This window comes from Pristiophorus japonicus, chromosome 13 (genome assembly GCF_044704955.1).
Source record: "Pristiophorus japonicus isolate sPriJap1 chromosome 13, sPriJap1.hap1, whole genome shotgun sequence".
NCBI lineage: Eukaryota > Metazoa > Chordata > Chondrichthyes > Pristiophoridae > Pristiophorus > Pristiophorus japonicus.
In genome coordinates this window covers 41871148-41887117 of record NC_091989.1, presented here as the reverse complement: position 1 = coordinate 41887117, position 15970 = coordinate 41871148, and the positions used below count along the sequence as shown (strand labels likewise).

Below are 15970 nucleotides of genomic sequence, written 5' to 3'. Positions count from 1 at the left end.
GACATTCTAGTTCATCCAGGTCGCTAATAGGCAATTTGAGACTGGCAACAACTTTTGGGTCAGTGGCAGAGGCATCAAATTAGTGCCATGTATTGTCGCCAACTTCCACATAATTCAGTAAAGGTAGCATGTAGATAGGGAAGAGGAATACGTGTTGTTGAGTTACAGAAATGTATGTTTTACAGCACATGTCAAGGGTCCTGATGTGTTTGACGCTCTGGGCAGCAATAACTAGCCATAGATGTGTTATGGATTACAATGTCGGATGAAGCTTGTAAGCCCTAAGCTATCTGGCCTGTGATGTCTTGGTTACTTGTCCTCCTGAATTGTCTCAAATATCTGAGCACTTCATGTACAATAAATTGCTTTGAAGTGAAGTAATTGTTTTGTTTTCACCAGACTTTTTTGGTCAGGGAATTGAATTAATTTCACTTGGTGTCATTTGGTTAATGGCAATTTGGGCTACTATAGATGAGAGGGCACATGAGAACAACAGAAAGAGCTACTACACATACTTGTGTGAAAGGGCGATTCGTAATGTTATCTGCCTATGTGTAGCTATTACATTCGTATATATGAAGAATTGTATGAATTTTTAAATGTTTTGATGAGGGAAATTTTAATTAAGTGCTTTTGTAGAACAGGATTTTTGCTCGTAACTGTTCTTTTTAATTTAGTGAGACTCGTCTTGTGGAAATTATTGAATCCCTGTGTGAGAATTCTGAGTTTGAATGTAATCTCATGGTGGAAACCAATGAAGAGTATATTGAGCGTTGGTGGTTCACAATGTAAGTGTCTTTTATAACTAATTCATTTAGTCTTTATTACAAAATCCGTGACAAAATAATTAATCTTTGGGTTTATTGTTATGAGTTTGTAACACTCTCTTGTGTCTCCACACTCTGCTCCTCTAATACAAAACGTCCCCTGATTCCGCACTCCCTCTGTTCTGTCGCCCTTCCTTTCACTATTGGTTGTATGTGCAGCCATTACACTCCTGCCCTCAGGAACTCCATGCATAGCTCCCTCTGCCTTCCTACTTTACTCCCTGCCTTACAAAGACTGTGACATTAATCCCTTTTGCCCCCACTCCAACTCAGCATCCACCTTTTCTTATCCTAATTATAAAGCATTTTAAAACACATTCCAGCACATGAGGAACACTGTAGAACTAGATTTTGCTATGAGCCTGCAGTGTTAGCAAGCTATTCCTTCAAGGTATTACTGCTGACCTGACCCTGTTTCTGCTGACATCTACATGTGCCCACTTTCCAATAGGAGTTGGTGACTCGTGTTTAGGATCAGGGATTCTGGCTGATCTGTGTTGATTTTTCCCCCTCTAGCCCAGGAAGGTTGAGGTTAATTCAAGTGATCTACACTTGACCTGACTGAGATCAAGTAACTCAAAACAAACTGGGAATATAACCTCAGACCTCCTGATCTTCATAGCATAGTAATACACACTTGCTCACAATCCTCTCTTGTCAGAAATCCTGGATGTCCGATAGAGTTGGTTTCCTTTTAATCAAGGGCACCAGCTTCATAATTTCTTTGTGGATCTAAAATATCCCATTTTGATTAAAATATAAAGACACTACCTAATTTTAAGTCCTTGAAAATTCCTTTTTAACAATTGTACTGATTTGCAATCTATTCCATACATTCAGAGTGGACCAAATACCAGATGTGTCTGCATTTCGGAACGGATTGCAAAACTGGTACAAAAGCAAATTAATTCCTCCAAACCAATGTAATTAAAATCATAATTAGGATTGTATTAAATAGGACACAATGCTCTTTTATTTTTGTCCAGAATTAGTTCTAAATGGAATAAAAACAAAAAATGCTGGAAATCTCAGCAGCATCTGTGGAGAGAAACAGAGTTAACATTTCAGGTCTACATAAGAACATAGAAAATAGGTGTCGGAGCAGGCTATTCGGCCCTTCGAGCCTGCACCGCCATTCAATATGATCATGGCTGATCATGCACCTTCAGTACCCCACTCCATAAGAACATAAGAAGTAGGAGTAGGCCATTTGGTCCCTTGAACCATTCAATAAGATCATGTCTGATCTCATCCTGGTCTTAACTCCACTTCCCTGCCCGCTTCCCATAACCCTTGACTCCCTTATCATTCAAAAATCTGTCTATCTCCACCTTAAATACATTCAATGACTCAGTCTCCACAGCTCTCTGAGGTAGAGAATTCCACAGATTCACGACCCTCTGAGAGAAGAAATTCTTCCTTATTTCTGTTTAAAATGGGTGACCCTTATTCTGAAACTATGCCCCCTAGTTCTAGATTCCCCCACTAGGGGAAGCATCCTCTGCATCTACCCTGTCAAGCCCCCTCAGAATTGTATATGCTTCAATAAGATCACCGCTAAATCTTCTAACTCCGGTGAGTATAGGCACAACCTGCTCAACCTTTCTTCATATGACAACCCCTTCATCTCAATAATCAACCTTGTGAGCCTTCTCTGAACTGCCTCCAGTGCAAGTATATCCTTCCTTAAATAAGAAAACCAAAACTATGCCGTACTCCAGATGTGGTCTTAGCAACACCCTATACAGTTGTAGCAGGACTTCTCTACTTTTATACTCCATTCCCCTTGCAATAAAGGCCAACATTCCATTTGCCTTCCTAATTATTTGCTGTACCTGCATGCTAACTTTTTGTGTACACGGACCCTCAGATCCCTCTGTACCACCGCATTTTGTAATCTCACCCCATTTAAATAATAATTTGCTTTTTTATTTTTCCTACCATAGTGAATAACCTCACATTTCACTACATTGTACTCCATCTGTCAAATTTTTGCCCACTGACTTAGCCTGTCTATATCCCTTTGTAGATTCTTTGTGTCCTCCTCACAACTTGCTTTCCCACCCATCTTTGTATCGTCAACAAATTTGGCTATATTACACTCGGTCCCTTCATCCAAGTCATTAATATAGATTGTAAATAGTTGAGACCCCAGCACTGATCCCTGTGGTACCCCACTAGTTACAGTTTCCCAGCTGAAAATGACCCATTTATCCCGACTCTCTACTTTCTGTTAGCTAATCCTCTATCCACACTAATGTATTACCCCCAACCCCATGAGCTCTTATCTTGTGAAGTAACCTTTTATGTGGCACCTTATCGAATGCTTTCTGGAAATCCAAATACACAACATCTATTGGTTCCCCTGTATCCACCCTGCTCGTTACATCCTAAAACAACGGCAGCAAATTTGACAAACGTGATTTCCCTTTCATAAAACCATGCTGACTCTGCTTGACTGCATTATGATTTTCTAAATGTCCTGCTACTACTTACTTAATGATGTGCTTCAGCATTTTCTCAATGACCGATGTTAGGCTAACTGATCTATAGTTTTCTGCTTTCTGTCTCCCTCCTTTCTTAAATAGGGGCGTTACATTTGCGGTTTTCCAGTCCACTGGGACACCTCCAGAATCCAGGGAATTTCGGTAGATTACAACCAGTGCAGCCACTATCTCTGCAGCCACCTCTTTTAAGACCCTAGGATGCAGGCCATCAGGTCCAGGAAACTTGTCCACCTTTAGTTCCATTAGTTTTCCTAAGTGCTTTTTCTCTTGTGAGAATGATTGTTTTAAGTTCCCTCCCTCCCCCGTAGCCCCTTGATTTTCAATTTTTGGGATGCTTTTAATGTCTTCTACTGTGAAGACCGATACACAATATTTGTTCAAAGTTTCTGCCCTTTCTCTGTTTCCCATTATTAATTCCCCAGTCTCATCTTCTGAGGACCCAACATTTACTTTAGCTACTCGCTTCCTTTTTATATACCTGTAGAAGCTCTTGCTGTCTGTTTTTATATTACTTGCTAGTTTACTCTCATAAGCTATCTTCTCTCTCTATCATTTTTTAGTCACCCTTTGCTGATTTCTAAAAAATTCCCAATCCTCTGGCCTTCCACTGTTCTTCGCAACATTGTATGCCTTTGTTCTCAATTTGTTACCAACCTTTATTTCCTTAGTTAGCCACGGATGGTTCATCCTTAGAGTAATTCTTTCACACTCGAATATATCTTTGCTGAGGGTTATGAAATATCTCCTTAAATGTTTGCCACTGCCTTTCTACAGACTTGCCCATTAATATATTTTCTCAGTCCACTTTACTTTCATATCTTTGTAATTACCTTTATTTAAGTTCTGGACACTAGTTTGAGAACGAGCTTTCTTGCTCCCAAACTGAATTTGAAATTCTACCATGCTATGATCACTCTTCCCAAGAGGATCCTTCACTACGAGATCATTAATTTATCCAGACTCGTTACATAAGAACATAATAAATAGGAGCAGGAATAGGCCATTTGGCTCCTTGAGCCTGCTCCGCCATTCACTAAGATCATGGCTAATCTGATTATGGACTCAGCTCCACTTCCCTGCCCGCTCCCCATAACCCTTTACTCACATCACTCAAAAATCTATCTATCTACGCCTTAAATATATTCAATGACCCAACCTCCACAGCTGTCTTGGGCAGAGAATTGCATAGGTTTACAACCCTCTGAGAGAAGAAATTCCTCCTCATCACAGTTTTAAATGGGCGGCCCCTTATTCTGAGACTATGTCCCCTAGTTTTAGTTTCCCCTATGAGTGGCAATATCCTCTCTGCATCCACCTTGTCGAGCCCCCTCATTATCTTATCTTTCAATAAGATCACACCTCATTCTTCTGAACTCCAATGTGTATAGGCCCAATCGACTCAACCTATCCTCAACCCCCTCATCTCAGGAATCAACCCAGTGAACCTTCTCTGAACAGCTTCCAATGCAAGTATATCCTTCCTTAAATACAGAAACCAAAACTGTACGCAGTACTCCAGGTGTGGTCTTACCAATACCCTGTACAATTGTAGCAGGACTTCTCTGCTTTTATACTCTATCCCCCTTGCAATAAAGGCCAACATTCCGTTTGCCTTCCTGATTACTGGCTGTACCTGCATACCAATTTTTGTGTTTCATGCACAGGGACCCCAGGTCCCTCTATACTGTGGCACTTTGCAATTTTTCAACCATTTAAATTATAATTTGCTTTTCTATTATTTCTGCCAAGTGGATAACCTCACATTTTCCCACATTATACCGCATCTGCCAAATTTTTGCCCACTCACTTAGCCTGTCTATATCCCTTTGCAGATTTTTTGTGTCCTCCTCACAATTTGCTTTCCCACCCATCTTTATATCATCAGCACATTACCAGATCTAAAATAGTCTGCTCCCTGGTTGGTTCCACAATGTATTATTTCAATAAACCATCCCGCATACACTCTGTGAACTCCTCCTTCAGGCTACCTTTGCCAGTTTGATTTGTCCAATCAATATGAAGATTAAAATCACCCGTGATTATTGCCGTACCTTTCTTACAAGACTCTATTATTTCTTGATTTATACTCCGTCCAACAGTGTAGCTACTGTTAGGGGGGTCTATAGACTACACCTACCAGCGACTTTTTCCCTTTATTATTCCTTATCTCCACCCAAACTGATTCTACATCTTGATCTTCTGAGCCAATATAATTTCTCAGTACTGCACTGATCTCATTCCTGGGTCTGTGACCCTTCATCAGAACTGGAAAAGTTCGAGATGTAACGGAATCATAAGAATATGCAGGGGCAGTGAAAGGTACCTGAAACGTTAACTCTTTCTCTCCACAGATGCTGCCGGACCTGCTGAGATTTCCCACATTTTCCGTTTTAATTTCGGATTCCAGCATCCACAGTATTTTGCTTTTGTATTGGTTCTAGGTGGAGTTACGTTTTATTCTAATGATGGTTTTGTGACTGTTGTCAACTTCTGTATTAAATGTCTGATAATGTTTTCACTGAATGATTATGTTGTAATCACTGCAACTGTTTACCAGAAAAAAGCTTTCAACGGGGAACTGGAAAAATATTTGAAAAGGGAACATTTGCTGTGGGGAAAGAGAGGGATGAATAGAACAGCTCTTTCAAAAAGCCGCACAGGCATAATGGGCTGAATGGCCTCCTTCTGTGCTGTAAAGTTTTATGAACATGATCAGTTTGTGTTGCATTCAAATTTAGCTACTCTGATAAATTTAAATTTTTTTTAATTGCAGACAGAAAACGCATCCTAATTTCTTCCTCTGGTTCTGTGTGGATATGATTAAAGTTTGCTGTCCTGCTGGGAGCTTTGGTGTAGACTGTGTTGGTACTGTAATTCCTTTTGTGAACATTATGAACTTCAGTGTATGCAATGTCGTACAACAATATAACTGTATCTTGTGACATAATTTTGATGGCTGTGTTACATGATGCTTTTAATTAAGTCAAATTATGTACATTTAGTTCCTTCCCATGGTAAAAAGCCTGCATGTTATTGCATTTTAACAAAAGGCTTCTTTTGCTGCATTAACTAACTGCGTTAATACTTTAACTAACCTCTTTCTTTAATAGTTTAGTGGATCCCTTGTATAATTGTGTTATCAAAAGCCATTTGATCATGTTGAGCTGTGTGCAAAGCATGACACTAATTAGCAAACATTAGACTAGACCAGGGTAAAGAGTAGACCACGTATTATTCGAGACAATTGGAGAGTAGTCACAGTCAGTCAATAACAATTTCATGTTTCAGGCAGTCAAGTGAGGTTTCAGTAAAACATGAGAGTAAAATTCCTCTTAACACAAAAATGTGTTACTTTTTCCCAAAATTAATGGACTGTTTACAGTCTCGTTCTCATAAACCACTTGTTCCAAAGTCTCATGGTCCTTCAAATCCATTAATTATGGAGAAAAATTAGCTTTCTTCGACTTTTTGTGAAAATAGATTCCCCCCCCCCCCTCCCCCACTCCCGCTCCACTTAATCCACTGGCAGTTGAATTGACAAAGGAATTGAGAATGAGCGCCAATCCTTGCAAAGCTGGCCAGTGCAAAACTGAGGTCGATGCAACATTGAAGACCAGGCCCAGGAATCAATTTAGTGTTAACCTTTAAAATCATGTATATTTTTTCTGTAATTTTGTCTACTTCTTCCTCAATTCATGTCTTAATATAATGCCCAAGTCTCTCTAAACAACACGGAATGACCACCTGGTATGAAAGCTTGACGTGCAGCATGCTTTTGACGTGTCGCAGCAAGATCACTTCTAACACGCTGTCATTGAAACGGAGTAGAATTTAAAATGGGGTGTAGACCGACTGCAAGTGCATACCCCCTGAATAAATAGAAGCTCATCACAGTTCTCATTATTGAACTGTATACAACTAGTTGGAGCAGACGCACTGAAGTGATGGGGGAGGGAGATTTCTCTCGCTGTGTTGACTTTTCCTTAACTATGGATTCTGGTCACCTGCTATTACAGATTCACCACTTTTCCCCCCCTCTCGCTTCAGTTTTCTCGCAACCTCTCCAGGGGGCATTGATTTATGCTGGGGTACGCTTTCACAGGTGTTAGCTGCCCTCAGTACCTCATCCGAGTAGCTACTTTTTCAGATATGAGCCTCAGCAGCGAGTGTCCGCTTGACATTTGACGCACGTGCACGCTTTCCAGCGGGGGTCACCTGACAGCAATTAGCACCAATGTTTTCCCCCTCTCCCTATCTAAGGGCACTGATGCCAAATGAAACTCTCCTATTGACCTCAGATCAACTACCTCAGCAGACTGGGAATTGAGCCCAAGACATTCTGATCTGTATGCTCAAATGTCACTTTTACAATAAGCCAGCAGCCGAGCTGATTATACATTGTTTTAATCCATTTAGAATTTTTAATAGTCATGTATGTGCATTGCCAGCAACCTGGAGAACTAAAACATGTCTGAATATTGGCATGCAAATAATTTGCAAAATATATAAGGTGGGAAATGATTTTCATATTTGCTGCAACCTCAGAAATGTCAGCAATATAAGGAATTGTCCAGAAACATTTGTGATTTTCCTGTCTATTGATGCAAGTACAGTGGATATATCTGTGGAACGGTCCCATGTTCATTAGATAGGACTTGAGTGTGTGTTCCTGATGTCTCGGTGGATAAATGAAGTGTGTTGTAGTGCTAAGTGATATGGATCAAATAATCCTTGTGTGTGTGTTAAGCTGATTTCAGCTAAGATAGCAATGGGAGTCCAGTACAGTTGGCTTCAATGTGCGTGGGCAATAACCTGGGTTTCTGCTTTTGATCACTATCTAGTGGCCACTGCTGGTAACTGCATGCGTGTGCATGTTAGGTGACGAGAGGATCAGATTCAGTTGTAATGCCACCACTCCTTATTGGCTCACATAAAGAGTCGTCACTGGGGCGAGGTACTAAATGTCACTAGTTGTGGAACCCTGCCCCATTCTGCATCATTATCTTTGGGGGAAGGCGATTTAAAATTATGGCAAATGGTTCTTTGAAGCACTGGAATTACATTATCAGACCTGTATTTCTAAAGTGACTACTTGTGTCTAATAATCTGTATTACTTTAGGATGTCCCGGTGGTGCAGATAGGCCCTGCAATGGGCATGGTTCATGTGATGGCGATGGTACACGGACTGGTGATGGCTCTTGCAGCTGTATGAAGGAGTACAAAGGAGAAGAATGTCAAGACTGCGCTGCCGGCTACTACAGTGAATTCCAGAATGAAACCCATTCACTCTGCACAGGTACGTTTCTGAGCTGAAAATGTAAGTCCCTTCAGTTAGTTCTTTCACGTCTGTAGAATGATCCAAAGTGCCTCACAGCCAATCAGTTACTCTTCGATTTGTTGTCACTTGATACGTAGGCAAACATGGAGCCATCTTGTGCAATACGAGGTCCCACAAACAATAATGAGATAACAAATGGTTAGTTTGTTTTAGTGGTGTTGTTGATGCCACTTTACCCACAATGTTTGCAACTGAATATTTTAATGGAATAGTAACCAGCAATTATCCATTTGATACATTCAAAAAAGCAACATGTTGTGGTACCTGCTATCCTAAAAAGGGAAAATATTAATGCTTAATTCTCGTATGTGAGGAAGATACTTCTGTTGAAATTCAATTTAAAGCTGCATTTAAAAATAAATCTTCTGTTTTCTTCAAACTTTGAAGTTTTTTTGTGTAATCCTCCAGGTGAGGAATGTCTGTGTGAGGGAGTGGAATACTTGTCATCTGGTGCCTGCATTAAACACTCCCAGGTCAAGTATAGCACAGCTAGAAGCAGAACAAAGATTCTTTAACTCTGCCCCAACAAATTGCCTAATTGCAACCTGCAAAGTGTGCTCTTTTCTGCTTGATGCCCAGCGGAATGCTGCTGGGGAGTCAGGGATGCAGCAGGATGTGACTGCAGATTGGGAGATGTGGTGTTAACAGGTGTAGGGTTGCTCCGTGTCCGAGCAGTAGACCTTCTGACATTCAGCTGATGTTGCTTCTTTGTTTTAAGTTTTAGAAATGCTGCAGCTGATCTTCCAAACCCAATGTTGGGCAAGCCTGTGCACTGGCTTAAGACCCCTGTTCCCACTCTCACACAGTACTTACCTGTGCCCTTGACTCCAAAATAGCAACAATTCCCTAAAGGTGCCTTGGGCTAGTGTCAGAGAGACCACGGAGTTGGGTAGGCACATGCCTGTGAGGAAAAATGCAAGAAATTACAGGAAGACAAGTTAGAAAGGTGACAGATGTAGTTCAAAGCCAAGAAATGTGAAGCAGTACATTTTGGAGGAAAAGAACTGAAAAAAGATGACCCAAAATGATGAGATACTCAATGGAGAGCAGTAAAGAGGAGTGTAGGCATATAACTTTTTAACAATGAAATGCAGGTAGAATAGGCCATAAAGGTCTATCCTGAGTTTTATACATTGGGGCATTGAACATAAAAGTAAGGAAATTATATTGCATTTATGTCAGACATTGGTTAGGCCACAGTTGAAATATTAGTCAGTTCTCAGCACCCCATTACAGGAAGAATATTGGAGCCATAGAATGGCATTTTCAAAAGGCCTTTGCCCAAGGTCAGAACATATGGAGTTGAGGGACAAACATAGAAAAATAGGTGCAGGAGTAGGCCATTCGGCCCTTCGAGCCTGCACCACCATTCAATATGATCATGGCTGATCATGCAACTTCAGTTCCCCATTCCTGCTTTCTCTCCATACCCCTTGATCCCTTTAGCTGTAAGGGCCACATCTAACTCCCTCTTGAATATATCTAACAAACTGGCCTCAACAACTTTCTGTGGTAGAGAATTCCACAGGTTCACAATTCTGAATGAAGAAGTTTCTCCTCATCTCGGTCCTAAATGGCTTACCCCTTATCCTTAGACTGTGACCCCTGGTTCTGGACTTCCCCAACATCGGGAACATTCTTCCTGCATCTAGCCTGTCCAATCCCATCAGAATTTTATGTTTCTGATGAGATCCTCTCCTTCTAAATTCCAGCGAATATAAGCCTTTCTTCATATGTCAGTACTGCCATCCTGGGAATCAGTCTGGTGAACCTTCGCTGCACTCCCTCAATAGCAAGAATGTCCTTCCTCAGATTAGGAGACCAAAACTGTACACAATATTCAAGGTGTGGCCTCACCAAGGCCCTGTACAACCACAGTAAGACCTCATGCTCCTATACTCAAATCCTCTCGCTATGAAGGCCAACATGCCATTTGCCGCCTTCACCGCCTGCTGTACCTGCATGCCAACCTTCAATGACTGATGTACCATGACACCCAGGTCTCGTTGCACCTCCCCTTTTCCTAATCTGTCACCATTCAGATAATAGTCTGTCTCTCTTTTTACCACAAGTGGATAACCTCACATTTATCCACATTATACTTCATCTGCCATGCATTTGCCCACTCACCTAACCTATCCAAGTCATTCTGCAGCCTCATATAATCCTCCTCACAGCTCACACTGCCATCCAACTTAGTGTCATCCGCAAATACAACACTTCCTTCACAATTTGCCAACTTGGAGATATTACATTCAATTCCTTCGCCTAAATCATTTAATGTATATTGTAAATAACAAGTAGTAGAATGGATAGCGAGCTGTACAAAACAAAACAGAGATAGGGTTAACAGTAGTTACTCAGACTGGTGTTCACAAGAATTGTGCTGGGACCACTGTTGTTTACTATTTACATAAACAATCGGGTTACAATTTCAAAATTTGCAGATGACACCAATTTAGGATGTATAGTTAATATTGAGGATTGCAGGAAGACGTTAATAATCTTGCAGAGTGGGCATATAATTGACAATGAACTTCATTATAGATAAGTGGTACATTTTAGTAGGAAGATTAAAGTGGCCAGATACTCCTTGGAAAATAAGTGTCTAATGATCTTATTGAATGACGGAGCAGGTTCGAGGGGCCAAATGGCCTACTCCTGCTCCTATTTCTTATGTTCTTAAATGGGGTGGAGGAGCAGAAGGATCTGGGGGTACAGATAAATCTCTAAAAGTAATGATGCAGGTTAATAAGGCCATTTTAAAAAAGCAAACAAAGCACTGGGGCTCATTTCTATAGGGATACATTTGAAAAACAGGGAAGTTATGTTAAACTTGTATAGAACCTTGGTTAGACCACACTTGGAGCACTGTGATCTGTTCTGGTTCATAAGGGAGAAAGCAATAGAGAGATAAGTTAATGAGCTCGATGAAGAATTGTGGGTGGAGCATAAACACCAGCATGAACCTATTGGGCCGAATGGTATATTTCTGTGCTGTAAATACTATGTAATACTATGCAACGAATAAATAGCAATGATTCATTCGAATGATACTGAGAATTAAAGTTTGTAGCTATGAACAAGGCTTGAACAATTGGAACTATTTCATTTGTGACAGAGACAATTAAGCAGGGATCTAATTGAGGTTTTCAAAATTTTGAAAATTTGTAAGAGGGTAACTAGGAAAGAATGTGTGCATTGGTTGGGGAATCAGGAACTGAGACTGAGGATTATCACTTGAGGTGGGAGGGGTTTTATTTTGCACAAAGAGTTATTGGAATATTTAAAGCTTTAGCATAAAGTTGGCTGTTGAGGCAGAGCTTATATGGGGAAAAGGCAGGGAAATGAGATCAGCTGCAGTTGAAGAGCTAACACAGACATGAAACGCCAAACAGCCTCCTACTGTGCACTATGTCAGTCTTTGTCAAACCAACCATGTAACTGGACAGCTGTGTACCATAGCAGGTAGTTTATCAGCAAGGAATGAAAGTTGACCTGCAGTCAGTTATATAACACATATTTTGAACTATGTACAGCCTGTCAGCCTGCCTGCAAAATGTGCACTGGTCCATCGAGCAAGAACTGCACTGAATGTGCAAGCGGCTGGATAGATGCTGTCACTGATGAAGATGGAGTTGTCTGTGTGGGTAAGCATGCTTGTATTATTACAGTGCAAAACATTGCCGTGCATTCCTCTCTCTTTTGTCTCTTCAAAAGTTTAAGTCCAGTATTCATTAGCACCTCAGACATCCTCTAGGAATGAGTGAGCATAACATGGTTGCATTTCAAATTCAGTTGGAGGGTGAGAAAGTTGGATCTCTAACCAATGTCCTAAGCTTAAATAAAGGAGACTACAAACGTATGAAGGCAGAGTTGGCTAAAGTGGACTGGGAAAATAGATTAAAGAGTGGGACGGTTGATGAGCAATGGCAGACATTTAAGGAGATATTTCATAACGTTCAACAAAAATTTATCCCAATGAGAAGGAAAGACTGTAAGAGAAGGGATAACCATCCGTGGCTAACTAAGGAAGTAAGGGATGGTATCAAATTGAAAACAAGGGCATACAATGTGGTCAAGACTAGTGGGAGGCCAGAGGATTGGGAAACTTTTAAAAGCCAGCAAAGAACGAAGAAAAAAATAAGTGAGGGAAGATAGATTATGAAAGTAAACTAGCATGAAATATAAAAACAGATAGTGTTTCTACAGGTCCATAAAAAGGAAAAGAGTGGCTAAAGTAAATGTTGGGCCCTTAGAGGATGAGACTGGGGAATTAATAATGGGTAACAGGGAACTGGCAGAGACTTTAAACAAATATTTTGCATCAGTCTTCACTGTAGAAGACACTAAAAACATCCCAATATGGGATAATCAAGGGACTATGGGGAAGGAGGAACTTAATACAATCACTATCACTAAAGAAGTAGTACTCGGTAAAATAATGGAACTAAAGGCAGACAAGTCCCCTGGACCTGATGGCTTACCTCCTAGGGTCCTAAAATAAGTGGTTGCAGAGATAGTGGATGCATTGGTTGTAATCTACCAAAATTCCCTGAATTCTGGGGCGGTCCCAGCAGATTGGAAAAACACAAATGTAACACCCGAGATGAGGAGAAACTTCTTCACCCAGAGAGTGGTGAACCTGTGGAATTCTCTACCACAGAAAGTAGTTGAGGCCAATTCACTAAATATATTCAAAAGGGAGTTAGATGAAGTCCTTACTACTCGGGGGATCAAGGGTTATGGCGAGAAAGCAGGAAGGGGGTACTGAAGTTTCATGTTCAGCCATGAACTCATTGAATGGCGGTGCAGGCTAGAAGGGCTGAATGGCCTGCTCCTGCACCTATTTTCTATGTTTCTATGTACCCCTATTTAAAAAAGGGGCAGACAGAAAGCAGGAAACTATAGACTGGTTAGCCTAACATCTGTCGTTGGGAAAATGCTGGAGTATTATTAAGGAAGCAGTAGCAGGACATTTGGAAAAACATAATTCAATTAAGCAGAGTCAGCATGGTTTTATGAAAGGGAAATCATGTTTGACAAATTTGCTGGAGTTCTTTGAGGATGTAACAAGCATAAGGGGGAACCAGTGGATGTGGTGTATTTGAATTTCAAGAAGGCATTCGATAAAGTACCACTTAAAAGGTTACTGCACAAGATAAAAGTTCACGAGGTTGGGAGTAATATATTAGCATGAATAGAGGATTGTCTAACTAACAGAAAACAGAGAGTCGAGATAAATGGGTCATTTTCCGGTTGGCAAATAGTAACTAGTGGGGTGCCACAGAGATCGGTGCTGGGGCCTCAACTATTTACAATCTATATTAATGACTCGGATGAAGGAACTGAGTGTAATGTAGCCAAATTTGCTGATGATACAAAGATTGATGGGAAAGTAAATTGTGAGGAGGACACAAAAAATCTGCAAAGGGATACAGACAGGCTAAGTGAGTGGGCAAAAATTTGGTAGATGGAGTATAATGTAGGAAAATGTGAGGTTATCCACTTTGGCAGAAAAAATAGAAAAGCAAATTATAATTCAAATGGAGAAAAATCGCAAAGTGCTTCAGTACAGAGGGACCTGGGGAGCCTTGTGCATGAAACACAAAAGGTTAGTATGCAGGTACAGTAAGTAATCAGGAAGGCGAATGGAATGTTGGCCTTTATTGAAAGGGGGACAGAGTATAAAAGCAGAGAAGTCCTGCTACAACTATTGTACAAGGTATTAGTGAGGCCACACCTGGAGTACTGCGTGCAGTTTTGGTCTCCGTATTTAAGGAAGGATGTACTTGCATTAGAGGCTGTTCAGAGAAGGTTCACTAGGTTGATTCTGGAGATGAGAGAGTTGACTTATGAAGATAGGTTCAGTGGGTTGGGACTATACTCATTGGAGTTCAGAAGAATGAGGTGATCTTATCGAAACATATAAGATTCTGAGGGGACTCGACAAGGTGGATGCAGAGAGGATGTTTCCACTCATGGGAAACTAATACTAGGGGACATAGGGCCCAAGTTTCCACATGATTTGCGCCTGATTTTTAGGAGCAACTGGTGGAGAACGGACTATCTTAGAAATCGCAATTCTCCACATTTTTTTTTCTGCAGTTATAGTCAGGTAGAACAGTTCTACTTTGGAACAGAATTTTTTCTTCAAAAGGGGGCGTGTCCGACCACTGACGCCTGATTTGAAAGTTTCCACAGTGAAAACGTACTCCAAACTAACTTAGAATGGAGCAAGTGAAGATTTTTGTAGAACTGAAAAAACCTGTTCTACACATTAAAAAATCAGGCGCAGGTTACAAATTAGGCGTCCAGAACGAGGTGGGGGGAAGGGAAGTCATTAAATTCTACAATAAATCCTTATTTATACTTATACAAATATTATACAAATAAATCCAACCTGAATAAAAATTTATAAGCAAAGAAAAGATTAAATAAACCATCTTCCTACCTGTGTGAAAGTGCTTCAGCCAGGGAGAATGCTGCAGCAAGCCTCACAAAACGAGGCAGCCGTTCCCGAACGTGGGGTGGGGGGGCGGGGGAGGAAGCCGTTCCAGACGGCGGAAGGGAAGGAGACAGAAGGCTGCAGGAAGCCTCAGAAATTGAGGAGCCATTTCCCGACGGCAAAAGGGGGAGGTCGTCAGGAAACGGCTGCCTCAACTTTCTGAGGCTTCCTGCAGCCTTCTCTGTGCTGATGGCAATGTGCTTTTATTAAAAAATGTTCAAAAATGAAACAGCTACAAAAAACTACAAAAATGGCCGAGTGCCAATGTTTCCTTCACACTGCGCATGCGCGAACGCTCCAACGCCCACGCGCAGTGTTGCCGGCAGGAAAAAACCTAATTTAAATAGTACCCGCCCCCTCCCACTTACAAAATCGGCGCGAGTGTAGGCTCCGCCCCCCTGGGCACTGCGCCAGGCAGACAAGGAGCTGCAGAATGCTCCAGAATCGCGATTTTTTTTTCCGGCGCCGGAGGGGCGCCCGTTTTTTATCGTGTGGAAACTTGGGCCCTTTGTCTCAGAATAAGGGGCCGCCCATTTAAAACTGAGATGAGGAGGAATCTCTTTTTCGGAGGGTTGTAAATCTGTGGAATTATCTTCCCCAGAGAGCTGTGGAGGCTGGGTCATTGAATATATTTAAGGCGGAGATAAGACCGATTTTTGAGCGATAAGGGAATAGTTATGGGGAGCGGGCAGGGAAGTGGAACTGAGTCCATGATCAGATCAGCCATGATCTTATTAAATGGCGGAGCAGGCTCGAGGGGTCAAATGGCCACTCCTGCTCCTTTTTCTT

General features: G+C 41.3%; 1 protein-coding gene across 2 annotated transcripts in view; it reads left to right on the top strand.

Annotated features, from left to right (window-relative positions):
• Positions 1-15970, top strand: part of creld2 (cysteine-rich with EGF-like domains 2) — a 33758-nt gene that overhangs the window by 8965 nt on the left and 8823 nt on the right. For both annotated transcript variants that reach the window (XM_070897399.1, XM_070897398.1), the window contains exons 3-6: positions 678-788; positions 6108-6199; positions 8455-8631; positions 12213-12323. In XM_070897399.1, coding sequence (XP_070753500.1) covers positions 678-788; positions 6108-6199; positions 8455-8631; positions 12213-12323 — 491 coding nt within the window. The remainder of the gene's footprint in view (positions 1-677; positions 789-6107; positions 6200-8454; positions 8632-12212; positions 12324-15970) is intronic.